The 24,048-nt window shown below is 43.4% G+C and overlaps 1 protein-coding gene across 13 annotated transcripts in view; it reads right to left on the bottom strand.

Moving 5' to 3' along the window:
* Positions 1-835: 835 nt before the first annotated feature.
* Positions 836-24,048, bottom strand: part of PHF11 (PHD finger protein 11) — a 208,515-nt gene continuing 185,302 nt past the window's right edge. For all 13 annotated transcript variants that reach the window (XM_068267137.1, XM_068267142.1, XM_068267145.1 and 10 more), the window contains 5 exons: positions 20,343-20,392; positions 18,605-18,656; positions 14,939-15,064; positions 8,216-8,284; positions 836-5,183 (listed from right to left, as the gene is read on the bottom strand). In XM_068267137.1, the coding sequence (XP_068123238.1) occupies positions 4,276-5,183; positions 8,216-8,284; positions 14,939-15,064; positions 18,605-18,656; positions 20,343-20,392 (1,205 nt within the window). In that variant the 3' untranslated portion in view covers positions 836-4,275. The remainder of the gene's footprint in view (positions 5,184-8,215; positions 8,285-14,938; positions 15,065-18,604; positions 18,657-20,342; positions 20,393-24,048) is intronic.

Raw genomic sequence — 24,048 nt, 5'->3', positions numbered from 1 at the left:
ACGTGTGCCCCTGCTAAACCGCCGCATACGCGCCGCTAAACGGGGGTCCCCCAAACCCCCCACTGTGACACTTGGTCGCAGGCTTGGTCGCTCCTGGAGGCAGGGCTAACGGCTGCAGCCCTGCCTCCATTCGCGTCTATCAGCCGCGCATCGCCGCCTCTCCCCCGCCTCTCAGTGAAGGAAGACTGAGAGGGGCGGGGGAGAGGCGGAGATACGCGCTGACAGACGCGCGTGGGGCAGGGCTGCGGCGGTTAGCCCTGCCCTAACCAGGAAGCGCTCCCCCGCTGCACGGAGGGGGATTTGGGGGTCAAGGGACCCCCGCTAAGCCGCAGGATAGCGGCGGTTTAGCAGGGGCACACGTGCCCCTGCTATCTATGAGGTCTGAAGCGAGATTTATTCTCGCTTCAGACTCTCTTTAAGGCATGCCGTAAGGTGTCCAGTAACAGTTCAATTTTTCCTTCAGATGTGATCTTTCGATGCAATTTAAAATGATTTAAAGGGATACTGTAGGGGGGGGGGGGGGGGTCGGGGGAAAATGAGTTGAAGTTACCTGGGGTTTCTAATGGTCCCCCACAGACATCCTGTGCCCACGCAGCCACTCCCCAATGCTCCGGCCCCGCCTCCGGTTCACTCCTGGAATTTCAGACTTTAAAGTCTGAAAACCACTGCGCCTGCGTTGCCGTGTCCTCGCTCCTGCTGATGGCACCAGGAGCGTACTGCGCAAGCCCAGTATGGTCTGTGCCTGCGCCGTGCGCTCCTGGTGACATCAGGGGAAGCGAGGACACGGCAACGCAGGCGCAGTGGTTTTCAGACTTTAAAGTCTGAAATTCCAATAGTGAACCAGAGGCGGGGCCCCCTACAGTATCCCTTTAAAGGACATCCGAGGTGAGGTGGAATCAAATCTGTTTACTCACCTGGGGCTTCTTCCAGCCCGAGCAGCCGTTTCAGTCCCTTGCTGCAGCCCCGGTTCTCCTCGTTTTCCGACTGGCCGGCCTGAATGAACGTGACCCGCCGGAGGGGTCGGCTTTTCTGCGCCTGCGCGTCTACCTGATCTGGCACATACTGCGCCTGCACAGTAGTTTTGGGCAAACGCAGTACGCGCCAGATGACGTAGACACGCGGGGCGTGCAGAAGAGACGACCCCGCTAGCAGGTCACGATCATTATGGCCAGACAGATTTTAATCCTCCTCGCAAGTCCTTTAAGAAGGTTTTACATTCCAATTTGATCATTACTTTCTTTCGGATCAATATTTTTTCCTTTTCCAATCGACCAAAGAATCATTTCACACCAAATTGCACCACACATGGCACAGTTTTCTATACAATTCGATCGTAAAAATTGCGTCCAATGATCAAATCTGAAGGAAAAATTGTACCTTGAATGGGCACCTTTAGGCTGATTTTCAAGAGGAAACTAGATATTTGCATCAGTAGTAGGATGGACAGTCCAGAGGCATCCCCTATCCCTACCACACTCATCAATACAAAGCTGAACATATCTGACAAGAGTTGGTTGAATTTGCTCTTGTAGACAGTCTCCATCAGTGTACAGGTACATCTGTAGTGGGCATGCACAAGCTCAGTCTGCACATGTGGCATGCCTGCTCATGCACAGGTTTTTCTTCAGTGCACAAGTGGCTTCCTTCTACTAGATTGGACATGCACGGACCACATACGTGCCTGCCCAGTACGGATTTCATTTTTTTTTACCATGTGCCTGTCAGTGTGTGATAAAGGGTCCCAGTCAGTAGTGATGGGCTCAGGGAGGATCTGAGAACCCTCTGAACCATTCAAGGCTTCCCGCTAAATAGGTAAGTATCTAACGTCTATACTTTTATTCATCACAATGGCTTCAATTCATCAAAGGGTGTTCGATAACAAAATCCCAGTCCTTAAAATACCGCATTCGGTATTTTACACTTCACTGTGCTAATTCATCAATATTTTCCCATGTGTGGTAGAGGTTCGTTAAGTTACCGAAGTACTACGGCTTCAGTTCATCAAAGGCTGTTAGATAACAGCAGAGTGGTGCAGAGCAGCTTGGAATGTCTATGTGTTGTTACAAGCTGATAACAATAGAAGGCATCCAGACATCCCTTTACATGTAAACGTGTGTTATATTTACTGTTACTTATACTGCCTCTGCTGCTCTGAATCTGTCCATCAGTGTTTCTTAACATTTTACTTCTTTGCCACAACGTAGATAAACTTCCTGGAGACTTTACAAATGCCATGCTTGGTGATTTCACCACATGCATCTTTGTATATTCAAACAGGGACTCAAAGGGTTAAACCACCGAAGGACATCTGGGGATATCTTTTGTCCGTTATCTCTGCTCACTGCCTGGGAGGTCTGGAAGCTTGTGTGGAGAAGCCTGTGTGACCTATCAGCAGCACTTGCAGGAGAACAGGGGCTGTTTCTATTGGCTGCCTGCTCCTGCTAATCATGAAAACATTCACACAGAAGGCTTTCGAAGCCTGTAACGACAGGGGAGAGCTTGAGATAAACACCGAATGTGTTAGAGAATGTGGGAACCTTGATGAATTAACATTTGTTGAGCACATGTCGGTAATTTATCTCATTGCTGTGTCATTTCAGCTTCTCATTCGGTAACAGCTTTGATGAATTAACATTTTCTAAAGTGCTCCCTTAAGTCAGCTGTTTTTAGCATTACCGAATGCGGTAATGCTTGATGAATTGAAGCCAATATGTGCTGCAATCAATACATTGCAGCTATGGCCACTTTAAGGAAGGGCTGCTAAAACAGCATGAAGAGATGTCCACACCAGCAACCAATCAGATTTCAGTGCACTGAAGCTAGGGTAAAAATCATTTTGAATGATTAATGTGTGCTTTGCAGATTTCTGTTTCAGTTATCGGGACCAGTAGATTGCTGTTATACTTAAACAGCCTGCAATAAGCAGATTGCTGTTACAAACAGCCAGCAACACCAGATTCAGCAACAGCAATGTGTAAAAGGTGCCATTTAACAGTACAATGTTTTCAAATGCAATCTTTAGATGCCTTTTTTACAATCGAATTGTATAGAAAATTCGCCGTTTACGAAGACAATTGATAAGGAACTATTCTTTGGTTGATTGCTAAATAGGATAAAATAGATCTGAAAGTTGGATTTTATGATTAAAGTTGATGAAAGAATCGCTCAGTAAATGTGAACAATTGACAATTGCCTTCCGATTAGTTACAATTGTTCAAATCGCATTGAAAGATCGCATTTAGTGAAAAATTGTATCGTTAAATGGGTACCTTAACTAATATATTTTTGTACAAGTAGAAAAAAATAGATATTACGCAAAAGATCTAAGGCCTGGTTCACACTGCAAAATTCAAGCGCTAGTCCTTAGCTGTTTTGCAAAGCACTTTTCAGGGCGATTTTTGAATGAATGCGTTTCTGCATATTCATGCAAGCTGAATCACTCCAAAAAATTATACATGCAGCGCATTTGCGATTTCAACAAAATCATAATGCATAATTGGGTCTGCTTTACTTCTCCAGAGATCTCCAGCAAGGAAGGATATGACAAGTGACCCGTCAAACCTGCTGGACAGTTCCTCACCTGGGACACACTAGAAGCCAGTATGCTGAAAGGTTGGTAAATCAGCAGTTGTGTGTTTGCAGCTAAACACGTGGTTTCACTGCACGGTGCTCGGTGGTAAAACTTGGCGCCACCGTAGCAGTAATGTTATTCTGTGCAGGCCAAGTAAGGGTAATTAATGGCCCTGGAAACCGCCAGACAGCGAATTACACCTTCCTCCGAGTTGCGATGACTCAGAAGGGGAACAGTATTTGAAGCCACTGGGGATTTGAGCGGCAGCAGGGAGACTCTTCATTAGGGTCGCCCTGTGCCCAGCAGTGTACATATACATATGCGTTTGCAGACTCACATAGAACTTATTTGCAACAAATTCCACGCTATCCTGGATTGATACTAAACAAATAACATTCTTACTGTGGATGCTACTTGGAACTACAAGCAAACAGGCACTAATTAACAAACCTCTCAGCATACCTCACTTTTATCTGATATGACCCATGTGAGTGGAAAATCCAAATCCTAATTGCCATTTAGTTTTAATGAATCCATTCCAGGTTTCCTGGATCACCTACTGTATGTTATTACCACTGGAGTTCTTGGGAGATGCTTTGTCTCTGAATCTGGAGGTGTGAGTCTTTTTGTAATGTGACACAATATTCTAGACGTGGGTGCTTTCTTTATGTTGCAGTGCTGTGTCTGAGTTAGATTCTGGTTGTTTAAATATTTTTACTTAAAACATGCAGCAGCGCTATTTGAGTGAGTATCTTTTTATCTTCTGGAACTTTCTTCAACAATGGAGCCAGAGATTTGACAAAGCTCACATCCCCATCCTGTTCTTGCTCCCAATGACTTTTATTTTGTTTCTCTATATGTTCCAACATTCTGATGACCAAGGTCTGAAACTGCTCTGAAGTCATGCCATTAGTATTAATAATCTCAGGTGGCGTCACATCTGATTTGCTGCTTGCTGAAGATGAGGGAGGCGATCTTTGGAGCAATGCAGTCTCCTCTTCTCTGATTGGTGACAATAATGTTGTGACATAAGACTTGGGTTCTTTTCTATTATATTCCCCCTTTCTGGTACTTTCCGCTATTTCATTACCAACTGAAGGCGTTTCAGAGGATTTAAGTTGTGCTCTATCACAGTCTTCCTCTCTGGTGCTGTCATCTTTTTTGCTTGTCATTAAAGTTGAAGATGTTTGAAGTGTCTCTGCTTCCATTCCATCAGGGCCTGCAACCTCCATGTTTTCCTCTTCTCCTCTTGCTATAGAAGAAGATGTTTCAGGTGTTTCAGTTTCTATTTTATCATCAATTTTATGCCTAGAGCTTTCGATTTTTCTGTCCCTCGCTAAAGACATTGATGTCTCGGGCAATTCTGTTTCGATGCCACCATGGTGTTCCTTTCTGAGGCTTTCATCTTTACTGGTGTTTACCAAAGCTGAAGATGTTTCAGGTAAGTCAGTTTCGATTCCACTATGGTCGTCCTCATCTCTGGTGGTGATATCCTCATGAGCTTTTAATTCATTGCTGAGAGTACTTAGATCATGAAGGAGAGGACGTTGGCTTTCGTTACATGGTTTCTTACTACCCATATTGGAACTTGTCATTGTCTGACTGCCTTCACCTGTGAAATAAATGCATTGAAAATAAGCCTTTTCTGTTTATGACTTGCAATCCTGACATTCCAAACTTGGAGCAGTTTCTGTAACAAAAAGCACACATTGCCGCTTTACCTCACTCAAGGTCATGCTATCCCCAAGAGCTATAAACATGGAAAGCTCACTTTAATAGGCCTATTACTTCTTGGACAGCCACCAATCAAGCAATTGAGATCCTACTCTTACCAAAAAGATGGATAGTGGGAAAACAAAAAGTCCTAATGGTAAAGGCATCAAGTATTCTTTACCAGGTATTTTTGTTACATACTTATATGCCATACATGAAAAAAATGTTGGGCGGACAGAAATAGCCGATAGCAGAATATAAGTAAATTTACTGATATTCTACTTTTAGGCCTGGTGCACGCCGAGCGGTTTTTGAAGTGTTTCGCAAACTGCTTCCGCCTGTGAAAACGCTTGGCTAATGTATCTCAATGGGCTGGTGCACAACAGCGGTTTGAGGTTTTTAGCAAACCGCAAACGTGGGTCCTGCAGCACTTTTGCGGTTTGCAGAAGCATTTCTGCCTCAATGTAAAGTATAGGAAAAGCGCAAACCACTCGGAAAAACACTAGATCAGAGCGGTTTTCTAGGCGTTTTTGTTACAGAAGCTGTTCAGTAACAGCTTTACTGTAACAATATATGAAATCTGCTACATAAAAATGCTCCAAAAAACGCTAGGCATGTTTAGAAAACGTCTCTAAACATGCCTAGAATCGCTCTGCAATCTGCTTCAAAAACCTCTAGCGTTTTGCAGATCTGCTAGAGGTTTTTGGTGTGCACTGGGCCTTACAGTGCTAATGACAATGGTAAAAAATCAGTGATAGTTGCCGATATTTTACTGCAGCTAAACATAACCCTATTCTCAATCTGAACCCTCCCTCTACTGATGCCTACCTTAAATAGGAACTCCAGTGAAAATAATGTAATAAAAAAGTGCTTCATTTTTACAATAATTATGTATAAATTATTTAGTCAGTGTTTGCCCATTGTAAAATCTTTTAAACCCCTGATTTACATTCTGACATTTATTACATGGTGACATTTTTACTGTTGGCAGGTGATGTAGCAGCTGCATGTTTTTTTGGCAGTTGGAAACAGCTGTAAACAGCTATTTCCCACAATGCAGCAAGGTTCACAGACAAGAAACTGCCAAGAGTATGTACTTTTCTTGTGGGAAAGGTTTCACCACAATATCAGCCATACAGCGCCCCCTGATGGTCTGTTTGTGAAAAGGAATAGATTTATCATGTAAAAGGGGGTATCAGCTACTGATTTGGATAAAGTTCAATTCTTGGTCGGAGTTTCGCTTTAACCCCCCCCCCCCCCCCACACACACACACGTGTAACCCTAACCCGTCAATGCCTAATCCAAGAAAGATTGACTGCGCTTCTGCCAGAGAGATCACTCTCAAAATCCAATAATGACACAAACAGTGCAGCTCTGTAAAACCTGTGGACAAAGCGTATATCTAATAAAGGGAAACAAAGGAAGGACAGTACAGTGCTCATTATCAACTAATAGAGGCCTATTTTTCATTGTACCTGAGAGGAGGATCCGAGTCCTGCCTGTTTCCACCACAGCTCAGCTGACTGAAAATCCATGCTGCTGGCCACAGTGGAGGATACTAGCGGTGGTGTGTCCATCTAAAGAGGTCCTGGGAACTGCACATTGGTGCTATATGCTTTTATGACACTATTCAGACTGTAAGTGTGATTCTTTTATTTACAGTTCCATTAAAAGGTTTAATAGATTGTAGAGCGCTCCCTTTGTTTCCCTTTATTAAATGTACACTTTTCCCCATGCCTAACTTCAACCTCTCCCCCATGGTTAACCTTAACCATAATAAATCCATGGCTAGCTTTAACTCCCAAACCACACACACACACGTCTAACCTTATTTTAGAAACAGGATCATTCCCACGTGTCACTCTGCAACGGATCCATTGCAGTAAGCGGGCCACCCTTTTGTGCAGTCCACGATAATTCCCTGCACACGGATGCATCTGCCCCCGAGCTTTGAGTCCCACCACCGATCCTTCGCTGCTTGCTTCCTGTAGGTAGGGAAGAAGCATGGGGTTCCCCATTGGACTGCAAAAGACCATTGAGAATCCTTAGCAACAGGGAGAATTCTCATTGGTTCATGGTGGACCAATGAAAATTCTCCCTATTGCTAGGGAGAATTGGCCTAATGCAGCCTATAGAGAGCCCCATGCTCCAGCCGGCCTCCAGGCTCAATATAGAGGGACCAAGCAGTGGCAATCAGAGGCGGGACAGATGAGCATAGATCATTTGGGACAGTGGGCGAGCCCGGAGCAGACGGCACAGAGGGGATGCAAAATGGTCAGAGTTTTACCGTGTCCATTCTGCATCCGTTCAAGTGAGAACCAAGCCTTACACAGTTCAAAAACAGTTAATCCTCAGTTTTTGACAAGAAGATGAATGGTCATACTGATTGTATGACAGAACGTGATGTTTGATAAGGAACAATGAGGCATGTTTTTACTATAACCATTGTTAAACAGTCACCGGAATCACCCACAGCTAGCGATGTGCTGGTAGAAGTGAAGCTGGAGGTCGTATGATGAGAGGGGAAAGGTGGCCATACATCTGGCGATTTTTCAGCCTATCAACTATCCGATTTGATAATTATTATCAAATCAGGTGAAAATTGGTGCCACAACAATTTTGGGTCGGAATGTGTTGAATGTATCGAACATGCGGGGAAATCTCAGGCCAACACAGTCGAGTGGGTGGATGCAAGGCGGTAATGGCGTGCAATATCGGGACAAGCGACAAGCATGACGGGACCCCCGGCCGCTGTCCCCTCAAATGTTAATGTGCCGCCCCATGCTGGCCAGGCATTTTGAGAGTGTTTATATCACTGTTATAATGCTAGATACGGTAGTTATTGGGTGAGCATCCCAAAAACCTACTGGTGAGAACCCAGCATGTGCATGGCAAATATATAAATGTATAGTAATTTACATATAATTTACCTTGTATGTCATTTACAAAATCTGTAAAGCATCCAGTTGCTTGGAGAAATACAAATGCTTGGTCATAGTCTGCAAATAAAGTAATTGGTTATAAACAACTGACCTCTGAAAGTCATTTACACTTAAAAGGGACTGAAAGTTTGAGTATTAAGGCTGCACCTTATTTACTAAAGTTTTCTCAGTCTAAACAACACTGATCAAAAAACCTGACCTGGATTTATTAAACACTAGCTGATGGCTCGGCGTTGCCTGGGTATTTGGCTGGTGTTGGCTGTGCTCACTTATTCCAACCCTAACACACAATTACTCAATGACCAGGTTTGTGAGCTTTGCGGTCTTTGGCATCAATTATCAATCATTTGCATTGAAATGAAACAAATCTGATTGGCTGTTTGGGACGCCACCCCCTTTTCTGAATTTGAACCCCAGTCAACCAATGACCAACTGTACCAGGTTTGAGGCTTGTGCCATTAACAGTGCAAGAGTGTCAGCAATTAAATATTCCCCTTGAAAATCAATAGGTGAATTTTGATTGGCTTTTGTAGGCTCCACCCACTTTTCTGAATTTTAGCCCCAGTCACCCAGTGACCAACTAATCAAAGTTTGAAAACCCTACCAGACCAAGATCGTCCAGACTCTGACGGTCTGGCGGTCTCTGACGAAGCAGGGAAGACCCGCGATACAGCTGTCAGCACTCTGCTAAGTCTATATCTGTATGTCAATGAGGATGAAGTAAATAGGTGATGTTTTATATTGGAACTTGGTCTGGTGCCTGGATCTTTGACTCTACATTCTATACTTTTATTATATCATATACCATATATGGTAGGTGGCATACTGGTTAGGTCTCTCACCTTGCAGTGGTAAGGTCCCTCGTTAAAATCTGCTACTAGAACATTATCTGCATGGAGTTTTTATGATTTCCATGTGTTTGTGTGGGTTTCCTCTGGGCAGTCTGGATTCCTCCCACACCCCAAATACATACAGATAAGAAATTGGAACCCCAAAATTGGCGTCAGTCTACAATTGGGGCATAAGCCTATGACTATGGCAGGGATTAAATAGTGAGCTCCTCTGATAGACAGACACACGAATGTAATCTGTAAGGTGCTGTGGAAGATATTATTCTACAATTGCAATAATAAAAAATGATGTGTTCTGTTTTTGCTTAATATAAAATTTTGGAATTTATATGATACATTTCTTGTGCCTCTAAGGAGGCAAACTTTTTTTGTAAAATGTGTGTCAGGCAAAGTTTTTTTAGAATACTGTATTTATGTTATATAAATGAACTGTTTGTTCATGTATTTTTTCAGTACTGGGGTACACACTTTATGGTAGAAGTGTTTGTTCTCTGTGTTTTGTATATTGTACATTATATCCTCTCTGTGAGGTTTTAACACAGGAAAAATATCAGGAAGTGGGTAGATTTAAAGTGAAAATAAACTTATCATATAATGATTTGTATGTGTACTACAACTAAGAAATAAAATATTAGGAGCACAGATATGAGTCTAATATTGTTTCCAGTACAGGAAGAGTTAAAAAACTCCATACAGGAAAGATGAACTCCGCACACCCGCAGGTAAAGTCCAAGGGTTTTTATTGATTCCAACTCACAAAAGCAGTAAAATGGCTGACATGTTTCGGATCATATCCTTACTCATAGCCTCTTTTCTACTGCATCCTTAACCACTTGAGGACCGCCCCCAGCCGATGGGCGGCGGCAAAGACCGGGCCCAAACGACCGCAATACGCCCATCGGCGGGGGCGGCTGCGGGAGTGGCTGTGCGGCGATCGCGTCATTCGTGACGCGATCAGCCGCCGGGGACTGGCTCCGCCCACCGTTCGTTGTAACCCGCCGGCCGTTCGGAAGCGCCGGCGGGTTACTAGCACCCGGATCGCCGCATGTAACAAGTATAATAGGCTTTGTAATGTATACAAAGCCTATTATACTGGCTGCCTCCTGCCCTGGTGGTCCCAGTGTCCGAGGGACCACCAGGGCAGGCTGCAGCCACCCTAGTCTGCACCCAAGCACACTGATTTCCCCCTCCCCTGCCCCCTGATCGCCCACAGCACCCCTCAGACCCCCCCCTGCCCACCCCCCAGACCACTGTTTGCACCCAGTCACCCCCCTAATCACCCATCAATCACTCCCTGTCACTATCTGTCAACGCTATTTTATTTTTAAGTCCCTAATCTGCCCCCTACTCCCTCCTGATCACCCCCCCACCCCTCAGATTCTCCCCAGACCCCCCCCCCAGACCCCCTCCCCCGTGTACTGTATGCATCTATCCCCCTTGATCACCTGTCAATCACCTGTCAATCACCCGTCAATCACCCGTCAATCACCCCCTGTCACTGCCACCCATCAATCAGCCCCTAACCTGCCCCTTGCGGGCAATCTGATCACCCACCCACACCAATAGATCGCCCGCAGATCCGACATCAGATCACCTCCCAAATCCATTGTTTACATCTCTTATCTCCTCTAAACACCCACTAATTACCCATCAATCACCCCCTATCACCACCTGTCACTGTTACCCATCAGATTAGACCCTAATCTGCCCCTTGCGGGCACCCAATCACCCGCCCACACGCTCAGATTGCCCTCAGACCCCCCCTTATCAATTCGCCCGTGCAATATTTACATCTGTTATTCCCTGTAATAACCCACTGATCACCTGTCAATCACCCATCAATCACCCCCTGTCACTGCCACCCATCAATCACCCCCTGTCACTGCCACCCATCAAACAGCCCCTAACCTGCCCCTTGCGGGCAATCTGATCACCCACCCACACCAATAGATCGCCCGCAGATCCGACATCAGATCACCTCCCAAATCCATTGTTTACATCTCTTATCTCCTCTAAACACCCACTAATTACCCATCAATCACCCCCTATCACCACCTGTCACTGTTACCCATCAGATTAGACCCTAATCTGCCCCTTGCGGGCACCCAATCACCCGCCCACACGCTCAGATTGCCCTCAGACCCCCCCTTATCAATTCGCCCGTGCAATATTTACATCTGTTATTCCCTGTAATAACCCACTGATCACCTGTCAATCACCCATCAATCACCCCCTGTCACTGCCACCCATCAATCACCCCCTGTCACTGCCACCCATCAAACAGCCCCTAACCTGCCCCTTGCGGGCAATCTGATCACCCACCCACACCAATAGATCGCCCGCAGATCTTCTCTCCTCTAAACACCCACTAATTACCCATCAATCACCCCCTATCACCACCTGTCACTGTTACCCATCAGATTAGACCCTAATCTGCCCCTTGCGGGCACCCAATCACCCGCCCACACCTCAGAACGCCCTCAGACCCCAGCCCTGATCACCTCGCCAGTGCATTGCTTGCATCTATTTCCCCCCTCTAATCACACCTTGAGACACCCATCAATCACCTCCTGTCACCCCCTAGCACACCTACCCATCAGATCAGGCCCTAATTTGCCCCGTGTGGGCTCCTGATCACTCGGCCAAACCCTCAGATCCCCCTCAGACCCCCTTCCGATCACGTCCCCAGTGCATTTATTGCATCTATTTTCCCCTCTAACCGCCCCCTGAGACACCCATCAATCACCTCCTGTCACCCCCCTAGCACTCCTATCCATCAGATCAGGCCCAATACATCCTGTCATCTAAGAGGCCACCCTGCTTATGACCGCTTCCACAAAATTTGCCCCCTCATAGACCACCTGTCATCAAAATTTGCAGATGCTTATACCCCTGAACAGTCATTTTGAGAAATTTGGTTTCCAGACTACTCACAGTTTTGGGCCCGTAAAATGCCAGGGCAGTATAGGAACCCCACAAGTGACCCCATTTTAGAAAGAAGACACCCCAAGGTATTCTGTTAGGTGTATGATGAGTTCATAGAATATTTTATTTTTTGTCAAAAGTTAGAGGAAATTGGATTTTTATTGTTTTTTTCACAAAGTGTCATTGTTCACTAACTTGTGACAAAAAATAAAATCTTCTATGAACTCACCATACCCCTAACGGAATACCTTGGGGTGTCTTCTTTCTAAAATGGGGTCACTTGTGGGGTTCCTATACTGCCCTGGCATTTTAGGGGCCCTAAACCGTGAGGAGTAGTCTAGAATCCAAATGCCTCAAAATGACCTGTGAATAGGACGTTAGGCCCCTTAGCGCACCTAGGTTGCAAAAAAGTGTCACACATGTGGTATTGCCGTACTCAGAAGAAGTAGTATAATGTGTTTTGCGGTGTATTTTTATACATACCCATGCTGGGTGGGAGAAATCTCTCTGTAAATGGACAATTGTGTGTAAAAAAAATCAAATAATTGTCATTTACAGAGATATTTCTCCCACCCAGCATCTGTATGTGTAAAAATACACCCCAAAACACATTATACTACTTCTCCTGAGTACGGCGGTAGCACATGTGTGGCACTTTTTTGCACCCTAAGTGCGCTAAGGGGCCCAAAGTCCAATGAGTACCTTTAGGATTTCACAGGTCATTTTGCGCCATTTGGTTTCAAGACTACTCCTCACGGTTTAGGGCCCCTAAAATGCCAGGGCAGTATAGGAACCCCACAAATGACCCCATTTTAGAAAGAAGACACCCCAAGGTATTCCGTTAGGAGTATGGTGAGTTCATAGAAGATTTTATTTTTTGTCACAAGTTAGCGGAAAATGACACTTTGTGAAAAAAAACAATTAACATCAATTTCCGCTAACTTGTGACAAAAAAAAAAAATCTTCTATGAACTCACCATACTCCTAATGGAATACCTTGGGGTGTCTTCTTTCTAAAATGGGGTAATTTGTGGGGTTCCTATACTGTCCTGGCATTTTAGGGGCCCTAAACCGTGAGGAGTAGTCTTGAAACGAAATTTCTCAAAATGACCTGTGAAATCCTAAAGGTACTCATTGGACTTTGGGTCCCTTAGCGCAGTTAGGGTGCAAAAAAGTGCCACACATGTGGTATCGCCGTACTCAGGAGAAGTAGTATAATGTGTTTTGGGGTGTATTTTTCCACATACCCATGCTGAGTGGGAGAAATATCTCTATAAATAGACAATTGTGTGTAAAAAAAATAAAAAAATTGTCATTTACGGAGATATTTCTCCCACCCAGCATGGGTATGTGTAAAAATACACCCCAAAACACATTATACTACTTTTCCTGAGTACGGCAATACCACATGTGTGGCACTTTTTTGCAGCCTAACTGCGCTAAGGGGCCCAAAGTCCAATGAGCATCTTTAGGCTTTACAGGGGTGCTTACAATTAGGCACCCCCCAAAATGCCAGGACAGTGAACACACCCCACAAATGACCCCATTTTGGAAAGTAGACACTTCAAGGTATTCAGAGAGGAGCATAGTGAGTCCGTGGCAGATTTCATTTTTTTTTTGTCGCAAGTTAGAAGAAATGGAAACTTTTTTTTTTTGTTGTTGTTGTCACAAAGTGTCATTTTCCGCTAACTTGTGACAAAAAATAAAATCTTCTATGAACTCACCATGCCTCTCACTGAATACTTTGGGATGTCTTCTTTCCAAAATGGGGTCATTTGGGGGGTATTTGTACTATCCTGGAATTTTAGCCCCTCATGAAACCTGACAGGTGCGCAGAAAAGTCAGAGATGCTTGAAAATGGGAAAATTCACTTTTGGCACCATAGTTTGTAAACGCTATAACTTTTACCCAATCCAATAAATATACACTGAATGGTTTTTTTTTTATCAAAGACATGTAGCAGAATAACTTTCGCGCTCAAATGTATAGGAAATTTTACTTTATTTGAAAAATGTCAGCACAGAAAGTTAAAAAAGTCATTTTTTTGACAAAATTCATGTCTTTTTTGATGAATATAATAAAAAGTAAAACTCGCAGCAGCAATCAAATAGCATCAAAAGAAAGCTGTATTAGTGACAAGAAAAGGAGGTAAAATTCATTTAGGTGGTAGGTTGTATGACCGAGCATTAAACCGTGAAAGCTGCAGTGGTCTGAATGGAGAAAAAGGCTCTGGTCCTTAAGGGGCGAAAAGACTGTGGTCCTGAAGTGGTTAAAAAACTCCAGTTGTTATCTCAGCAAAAGAGCCACTGAGCTCCACGACTTTCAAGTCCCAGAGAGCTCTGTCTTCTGAAGCTTGTTATCTCAACTGTCAGTCATTGTATTTTCTTTGTCTCTCCAGAGGACAGTTCAAAAGTTCACTGGCCTACTCTGTAAAATCATTTAGAATGCTGAGTAGTGTGTAAACTGCAAATATTAGAGAACAATGCAATGTTATTAAAAACACTATATACTGTAACTGAAAATAAAAATATGAGAATATTTTCTTTTGCTACTAATGTTCTAGTAATTATCCATACTACACAGCCAATTCATTACATCATAATTTTTTTTTTGCTTCAGTGTCTCTTTAATGCGTGGTATACTGGCGCCACGATAAAGCCAATGTGTTATATCAGCTCGGAAGCACAAGGTGTATAATTTGAGCACACGGCTATAGCCGAATGCTGGCTTTTAGCATTTGCTGAAGAGTTTGTTGCAAGAGCTTGAGTAACCAATACCAAGTGCTTGGCTATAGCCGTACACCAAAATTATATACCTGGATGCATCATAGGAGAGGCTTTTTGGTCCCTTAATCCCCTTATAATATCCCAATGGTTCTGAGTCGCCATAAGGTAGCTGGGTATTCTGAAAAAATAAAGATAATTTATGCTGATACCTCTCTCGTCAGGCTCTTCATGTACAATGTTATGTACCACCGTTTTTATACAGCATATAATCCGTGTAAGTAAGTATTCCTGGCATTTGTTCTCCATGCACCAATTCCAAAAGGCTTGAGCTGCACCTACACAAAAATTTGCATAATACTGTCTTTAGCAACAGAAAAAGGGCATCATGAGAAAAACAAACAGTAACCCATTGTGGAAATCTGAATGGTTGCTTTGGATTGCTCTAATATCAGGACTGCATATTGCCTATGCCTTCCTTCACCCTATAAAGAGGCAAAAATAAATTTGTTTCTAAACATCAAACTTATAAAAACAGTGATTAGCCAAGGATTTGTAAATAGGAGGGGGTGTGGGGTGGGGGGAGATGGGGGGAGCCTCTGAACCCTAATGAGGCTTTCTCTATTCTCTTCAACGGGATCCAGTGCTGGCAGCCCCCAAGCACCGGAGAGGTAATTTACCTACCGCGATCCAGCACAGGCACAGTATTGGATTTCCTCTCAGGCTTAGGCGGGAATAGCCTGGCCCGATTGGGTCCACTCTACTGTGCAGACAGCTTGCATTTGTGCAGTAAAGCAGAAACAATCGTGCCGCAGCTATTTCTATCTAAACCCGATTAGAAAGCCGCTACTGCGCCTGTGCTGGACCGGGGAAGATAAATATTGCAGGCGTTCCGGTGCCACTACAACAGCCGACACGCTTGTCGGCTGTATTTTGGGGGCTGCCAGAGCTGGATTCCTTAAGCTTAGGAGGGTGTGGGAAGCTTCAAAAGGATTGAGAGGCTTCCCCCTCCCAAGGTAAGTATCCCCAGGAGGGGGGGCAGCATTACAGTTTCTTTTTAACTACTTTCATAGTGGTTTTAGCTAAGGAACCACAGATTTGAGAACACTGCTCAACTATTTAACCATTTGTGAGTACAGTACTATACAATATTTAACACAGCACAAAACAAATAGAAAACATAAAAAGACTGCTCTAATGTCATTCGAAGGCATATTTACACTTTACTGAAGCTAACTGATACCATTGCTGGTTGCACAACAAATGATCCAATTATTTGCTAAGCAATTACTTAAAGAGAGTCTGAAGCTAATTTTTTTTACCTCTTTTTATTGTGCAGCCATCTTCAGCATTAATATCCAAGTCGTTTTGCTGCATACCCGCGGCAGAACGAGTATTATTTCCCCAGAGATTCCCTAAATAGAATCTACGACTTTCCAGGTCGTAGATTTTGCTGCATGAAGAGGCAGGGCTGCGTGCAGTATCTCTGCCTCTTCTCCAGTCAATCTCCGCCTCTTCCCGCCCCTCTCAATGAAAGAAGACTGAGAGGGGCGGGGAGAGGTGGAGATTGACTGGACTTCCTTCCAGGAAGGAAAATTCTGAGATTGCAGAATCTATTTAGGGCATTTCTGGGGGACATGACACTCGTTCTGCCACAGGGATGCAGCAAAACAACTTGGATTTTAATGCTGAAGATGGATGCACAATAAAAAGAGGTAAAAAAAATCTGCTTCAGACTCTCTAACTACAAGTATAGCTCCAGTCAATGTGATCTTTTTTTGTATGGAAAGTGTAATCTTATCAATTAGCTTTTGAGTGAAGTAGAAGTTTGAGTATTAACTCTTCCAATAGCTTCAAAATCATTTATACTTTTTTTTTTTTTTACGCTATGTTGCTTTAGACCATAGATTAAGTTTGAGTTTCGTCCCACTGTAATGTATCCATGATCTATACTGCATATAATTTCCCATTGACAGACACTTACTAATTTTATCTGTCCTACTGGTGGCATCCCTCCCTCCCCACAAGACTAACAAAAAGTGACCAGTAGCCCCAACCTGAGGTGCAGCTTTCAGGATTTTTAGTCACGTGATTAAGCAGCTATTTGCTTCAATTTTGCACTGCCACAGTTTTATGGAGCAGAAAGTATAGTACTTTATCACCTGTATTTTTCTTCTTAGAGTTTAAAAAAAATTCTAAATCTTTCAACAATCCCTCTATTAGGAGATTGTATTTTATTCTAGGAACACCACTTGAAGATTAATCTGGGACTCAATAATCATCCTGACATTTTTTTCCAACTACCAACTGGAAGCCTGTGAGTCCAAGTTAATGGACTACTATTGCAAAAGAAAATATAAAATGTTAAATACATGCAGTATAAATTAACTTTTTCCCATGTTGCTGTAACTTAGAGTAGGTAGTAGTAAAAAGCTGAAAGATCTTGGACTAGTCCATTTTCTATTGGGAGATTCTCAATATTAAAAAAAATTCTAAAGGTAAGCGCTACAGCTGGATGGTCTCACAATCTTTTTAGACACTAATAAAACATAGGTATACCAAAAAAACTTCTCGCATATAAAAAACACTACTCATAAATAGAGTTGCAGTCCAATGTTCATCTAAAAGAAGCAGTCTCTTTGGTTGTATGCGCTTCTAAAACGGTGTCAGTTCCACCTTACTTCGGATTCTTTGTTATAGTAGACAGCGCTCCACCATGCAAGTAATCATCAGCAAACTTCATATAAAATGATTGCACTCACCCTGTCCAATTGACCACTATTAGATTGGTCACAAGATCGCTCATGTGTTGTCCTCCCCGATTAGCGTTTCTACTCCGTTGTTCCTTCTTCCTGTTGCTGCCAGATCAAGCTTTCATATGTACCTACTACGTATTTTTTTTTTCCCCACCATATTTGTCCTCCTGCTGCAGTAACGTAATATCTTTGTGAGCAGTAATCACAGACGCAGAATAACTGGAACTAGCTTTATTTACAAGTTATTGTAACAAGACATGCTTTGAATCTCCAACACACACACAGCTGTGGCGGGGAAAAAAATACATAGTAGGTACATATGAAAGATTGATCTGGCAGCAACAGGAAGAAGGAACAACGGAGTAGAGACGCTGATCGTGGTGGACAACACATGAGCGATCTTGTGACCAATCTAATAGTGGTCAATTGGACAGGGTGAGTGCAATCATTTATATGTAGTTTGCTGATGATTACTTGCATGGTGGAGCGCTGTCTACTATAACAAAGATTCTCAATATTACCTTTAGTATTGACAAAGGCTTTGGGGGAGAAGAAAACTTTATTTTTTAATGCAAAAAATATACATATGTTTTTCAGGGATCCTTATGCCAATGTATTGCAGCTCTACAGTGTACCCTGGCAAAAGCATTGCAACTTGTCCCGAGATATCCTGCTGGCTATAACACTGTCAGTGTACTGACAAACAGCAAATCCCAGCAGGGAATTCACTGCTTTTTCTAGGGATATATGTAAAGATTCAATACCGATGGGTAGATACATTATCCGTCAGTTAAATTGTAAATTTAAAATCAATATTTTCGCCCCAGTATTCTCCTTTAATACACCTAGCAAGTTTAGTGGATATAGCCTGTATGGGGCTTTGTTACTAACCACCAGCACCATTGACTTCATCAAAAGTTTGAATTCACCATTTGACCGACCCAAAGAATTTAGACTGACTCAACTGAATGGCCAGTAAATCAGAGACCAATGCAAGTAATTTTCCCTCAAGGTATAAGAACCAATCATCATGTATACAGAGAAAACATTTATGTGCTTAGTTCTAGAAATATTCAAATGCTTACAAACCCTTTTACAAGTATAGTTAATGTAAACACGCACCTGTTCTTGACATCTGCTTTTCAGTGTTCTGATAGCTCTCACACAGCTGATTCTGGAAGCAAATAATAGAAGCATTCTACCATTAGAATAATTTGCTCAGATCTGTCAACTTATACTGTATTTTCATTTTTCCATTTTTTTTTCTTTAAAGAGTGTCTCCAGCCCCCCTATTTTTTGTTGTTGTTTAGTGTATCGATTGGTGTCAGCAACACAGATTTTTCTGATTATTGGTGATCTGCAGTATCACCAATAATACAGATGCTATACCCGATTATATGGTGATCTGCAGAATCACCAATAATACCAGTATAGCTAGACACAGGACACCCAATGTGATATAGTGTTTTGTGCAACAGTAATAGGAGAGGTTATCTCCCGAGAAGCGGGAGATACAGACACTACTGCAGCCAAGGATTCCCTGAGGTGCAGGGAATCAGACTGTACTGCAGCCAATGGATACCTGAGGAGCAGGGACCACTGACTGGGGTGATGTAGTGAGGATTGGACTGCAGCTAGAGATTCCCTGAGGAGCAGGGAATCAGACTGTACTGCAGCCAAGGATTCCTGGAGAGGCAGGGAATCAGACTGTACTGCAGCCAGTGGACCTTAGAGAGGTAGAGACCCACTAGCTGTGCTGCACGATGGTCTCCAGAGGAGCTGGTGACCGTAGGCCTGATATAGCAGCTAGTAACCACCTGAAGAGCAGGTGTCACAGGAGTACAGTAAGGCTGTTCACCCAAAGACTAGGTGACAGCCAGGAAGGTCAGACAAGCCAGGTCGGCAACACACGGACAGACAAAGTACAGAAGCGTAAGACTGATTCGGTATCCAGGTACAGGCAACATTGGCAACAGGTAGTCAGATGGGTGGAAGTACCGAATCAGAGAACAGGAGAGTAGTCAGGAAAGCCAAAGGTCATAACAGATAACCAATATCTCTCTCAATTATAGTCTTAGGTGTGAGGTCCTTGGTCTCAACACCTGGGAACTAGTCTAACGGATGATAGTAACAATATAGCAAACTCCTAGTCTTAGGTGTGAGGTCCTTGGTCTCAACACCTGGGAACTAGTCTAACACATAAACAGTAGCAAGCAATAGTACTTTAAAGCTAACAATAAAATCTGACTCAGTGTGAATTCCCAGCTCCGGCTGGCTCTAACACACTGTGGGATCTGACTAGGGTCTGAGCGCTAACACACTATAGCATTCGCAACAGCAGACGCGGAGCTACTGACAAATCTGCTCTATATATACTCAACATGCTCCACAGCGCCGCCCCAGTCACTCAGCCAATCCGAATGCTAGCTGGAGTCAGCTGACCGCATGATCTGCTGACTCCCCTCTTAGCTGCATAAAGGTCCTGTCGCTCTGCTCACGCGCGCGTAGCCCTTAGCCTGTGAGCAATGGAAGGACCAAGCATAACCTGAGCATGTAACCGCGCGGCAGAGGCCGCAGGCTGACACGCGGAGATAGCCGCCATGCCGCTTGACTCAGCGGCGGCATCTCCGCAATTCTTTACATTTAGGTTTGGATGGCGGGGACAGGGCTAACCTCTATCAAGAGCAGTCATTTTTGTACTTCCCATGTCAGTGGGATAAAGAGTGAGCTGAATTCTACAACTCTCCAGTTGTCACCAAACAGCTGAGGATAAGCCATCACAGTTCAGTTTGTATAATGTTATTTTTCATGAGGGGAAATGTAGACATGTTTGAAGACAAGTGACTCAGGTAATTCTTACCTTTTGTTCCCTGTTTAAATGAACTGGCCTGTCACATCTTGCTGGGAAGCCTGTAAAATATACAATGATACATTAGAGACAATTACCTTTGTCAATTTATTCATGCATCCTACACAGCAGACCATAAATGCAGAGTGTGGGTCTCAGTGGATGGCTATCTTACCTTGCAGTACTAGAGTCCCACCATAACAGTGGTGCACAGGGAAAGGAGGAGCTGCCAGAACAGCATGCCGATCCTGGCTATTGCCCAGAAGTCATATAAACTACAAGCCACCCTCACCGGTAATTGGAAGCTCGCAGAACAATAAGGGCACCCACCAACCCTGTATCCAGCAACCAAGACACAGAACACTTATATTGCACTTTTCTCCTAGTGTGCTCAAAGCACAAGAGCTGCAGCCACCAGGGCACACTCATAAAGCTGTAGCAGTGTTAGGGAGACTTGCCCAAGGTCTCCTCGCTAAATAGGTGCTGGTTTACTGAACAGGAAGAGCCAAGATTCTAACCTGGTCCCCTGCGTAAGAGGTAGAGTTCTTAACCAGTACACTATGCAGCCACTAATGAAAAAGTTCAACCTTAGTTGCCTATATATTTAAATCTTTATTCAAATCTTGGCAGGATACATAGCCAAAGTCAAAGTTAACATTTTGGCCACACACGCTCTTTCAAATGCCAAACCTGCTGGTAGCCAAAAACATCCTTATCTAACCTCTCAGAATACATGCCCATAGAGGGCGGGAACTAATTTAAAGGTACATGAAGTATCCAAAATACAATGTAGTTTCTGAAAAATAAAAAGACAAAAATAACTTGCACACCAAATCACAGATCCTCCTGTTCTCCCCAGCAACCTGTCACTGCCTGCTCACTCCTCCCAGTCAGTCTGAAGCCACACTTCCCTATCAGAGGCTGACAACCATGATGGAATATCAGGGAATAGGAAGACATACCGTAACTTCAGTTGACAGAACACGCGCTCTTCTCTCTGCATGCCCATGTGACTCACAGAATAATGTTTCAGACTAACGGGAAGTGAGCAGGCAGAGGTAGGTCACAGAGGGGGAGATTAGAAACTATGTATGGGTACAAAACACATGTTTCTTTTTCTTTTGAAAAACCCACTAAGTTCAACGAAAACAAAAAATAAGCATAATTCTTTAAAAATTCTATTCTATTAAATCATAAAGGTATTTGCCACACCTTTATATAACAGCCCAACATAAAACAATACAGTCTTTTGGGTATGTCTTGAAAAATTAAAGTGGACCTGAACTCAGAACTTCCTCTCTCCTCTAAAGGCTACGCAACAGCATAATAACCTTTAAAGAAAAACATTTTTTTGTTACAGCTGATACAATTCTTAAAAGAAATCTGCACTGTTTCTACTTCCTGCTTTCATGGAAGCTGACATATTGTTAAAATCCTGTGCCTTCAAATGAGCTTATCTGCCGTATCTGCCATGGCAGTCAGGTGACACAAAGAAGAGATCAAATTACAACTTGTGATTGGACACAAATAAGGGGGAATTAGACAGACAAAACTCTCTAAATACATACAGGGTGCATTTCTCTCTATTGCCCTTCTGTCCTGTGCAAGAGTTCAGGTCCACTTTAAAGGACACCTGTACAGAGAGTGATATGGGGGCTGCCATGTTTATTTCCTTTTAAACAATACCAGTTGCCTAGCTGTCCTGCTGATCCTCTGCCTCTAATATTTTTAGCCATAGACCCTGAACAAGCATGCAGCAGATCAGGTGTTTCTGACATTATTGTCAAATCTGACAAGATTAGTTGCATGCTTGGTTCTGGTGTGATTCAGACACTACTGCAGCCAAATAGACCAACAGGGCTGCCAGGCAACTGGTAATGTTTAAGAAGAAATAAATATGGCAGGCTCAATATACCTCTCACTACAGTTGTCCTTTAATAGCATTTTTATTTTTAATTCAAAGGTAGAGAAGCAACAGTCATGCCACATCCATGTAAAGGTGGCCACACACACAATACAATAAAATGATCCGATTTTACGGAAATTCGATCGGATCTCCCGAAAAAATCGAAAGCTTTTTTCATTTAACTAAAAAATCTGATTGGATTTCCCGTTTTTTTTCGATTTTTATCTATCTGGAATGCCAGATATTTTTCTTCAATTTCTCTAAAGATTGTATGGTGTGTGTTAGATTGTCAGTTTATTAATATACACACCCAAGCAATTTTCTCAGAGTTTTCAATCATTTTTTTCATAATTGGGAAAAAATTGAACATAAATGTGTGGTACATTGGGCATATTTTTGAAATGTTACAATCCGTCAGAAAAATTGATTGCAATTCTTAAATTGAACAGATATTTAAAAATTGTATGGCGTGTGGCCACCTTAACAATGGTTGGTTGTTATAAATTCCACAATCTCCATACAGTGGTGTGAAGGACAGTGACATAGCAAACTTGTTATAGATCTCACTGATCACTTTTCAAGCATGTCTGTCTTTGAAGACAACAATGGTAAGAAGTACAAATTGCAGGGGAGAGGCAGGATCAGTGGAGACTGAAATGGATTCGTCTCATTGCACTAATTTAATTTGTAGTTAACCACTTGCCGCCCACAGTGCTACCCCCCCTCCCCCCCTCCCTTAAGACCAGGCCATTATGTGAAGTATTGGGCTGTGCAGGCTTTTCAGCCTCCTACACAGCCCAGCTTGGGTGACCAGCGATTGGACTCACCTCCTTTTTTTGTCCCTAAGGGGACATGCCGCCGGAGGGGTCCGATCGCTGCAGCACTTTGTTTTTTTGTTTTTTTACTTCACCTCTATGAGGCTCTCTTCCTCCCTCCTCCCCTCCGTGAACAGATTTGGAACAGGATGGCGATCAGCCTATGAGAGGGCGGCGCTCTCCGGCCAATCAGAGGCCTGGGATCGCGGAAAGTAATCTTATGAGATAATATTTCTATATCGCTTTTCTCCCATAGGACTAAAAGCGCTTAGACTCTCTCAGATTCAGTAACTGGTAGTGAAGTATTGGATGAAAATTAACACAACAAAAATTATATTTCTGCAAATGCCAAATTGAACAGGTGAGTTTTCAGTCTGGATTTAAAGAGAACCTAAACTGAGAGGGATATGGATGTTTCATTTTAAACAATACCAATTGCCTGGCAGTCCTGCTGATCTCTTTGGCAGCTGTAGTGGCTGAATCACAGACCCGATGAAACAAGCATGCAGCTAATCCAGTATGACTTCAGTCAGAGCACATGATTGTTCACGGGCTGCATGCTTGTTCATGGGCTCTGGCTGAAAGTATTAGAGACACAGGATCAGCAGGGGAGTCAGGCAACTGGTATTATTTTAAAAGGAAAAATCTGTATAACACATCCAGAGATGGAGCTGTCCAGATCTGCTGAGGTAAGGAGTTTCATAATGTAGGAGCAGCATGACAGAAGGCTCTGGGACCAAACGTTTCCAGGTGGACTCTGGGTATGACTAGATTATTAGAACCTGTGGATCTGAGATTGCAGGGATTTCTACGCAGCTGTAACATTTCTTTAATGTAACCAGCGGCCAGATTATGTAGTGATTTAAATGTCAGTAGGCCGATCTTGAATAGGATCCTCCATTTTATAGGTAGCCAGTGAAAGGATTGCAGGGCTGGTGTTATGTGGCAGTGATGGGGTTGGTTGGTTAGCAGTCTGGCAGCAGTATTCTGTATCAGC

This window comes from Hyperolius riggenbachi, chromosome 2 (genome assembly GCF_040937935.1).
Source record: "Hyperolius riggenbachi isolate aHypRig1 chromosome 2, aHypRig1.pri, whole genome shotgun sequence".
Classification (NCBI taxonomy): domain Eukaryota; kingdom Metazoa; phylum Chordata; class Amphibia; order Anura; family Hyperoliidae; genus Hyperolius; species Hyperolius riggenbachi.
This window is presented reverse-complemented; position numbering and strand designations above follow the sequence as displayed.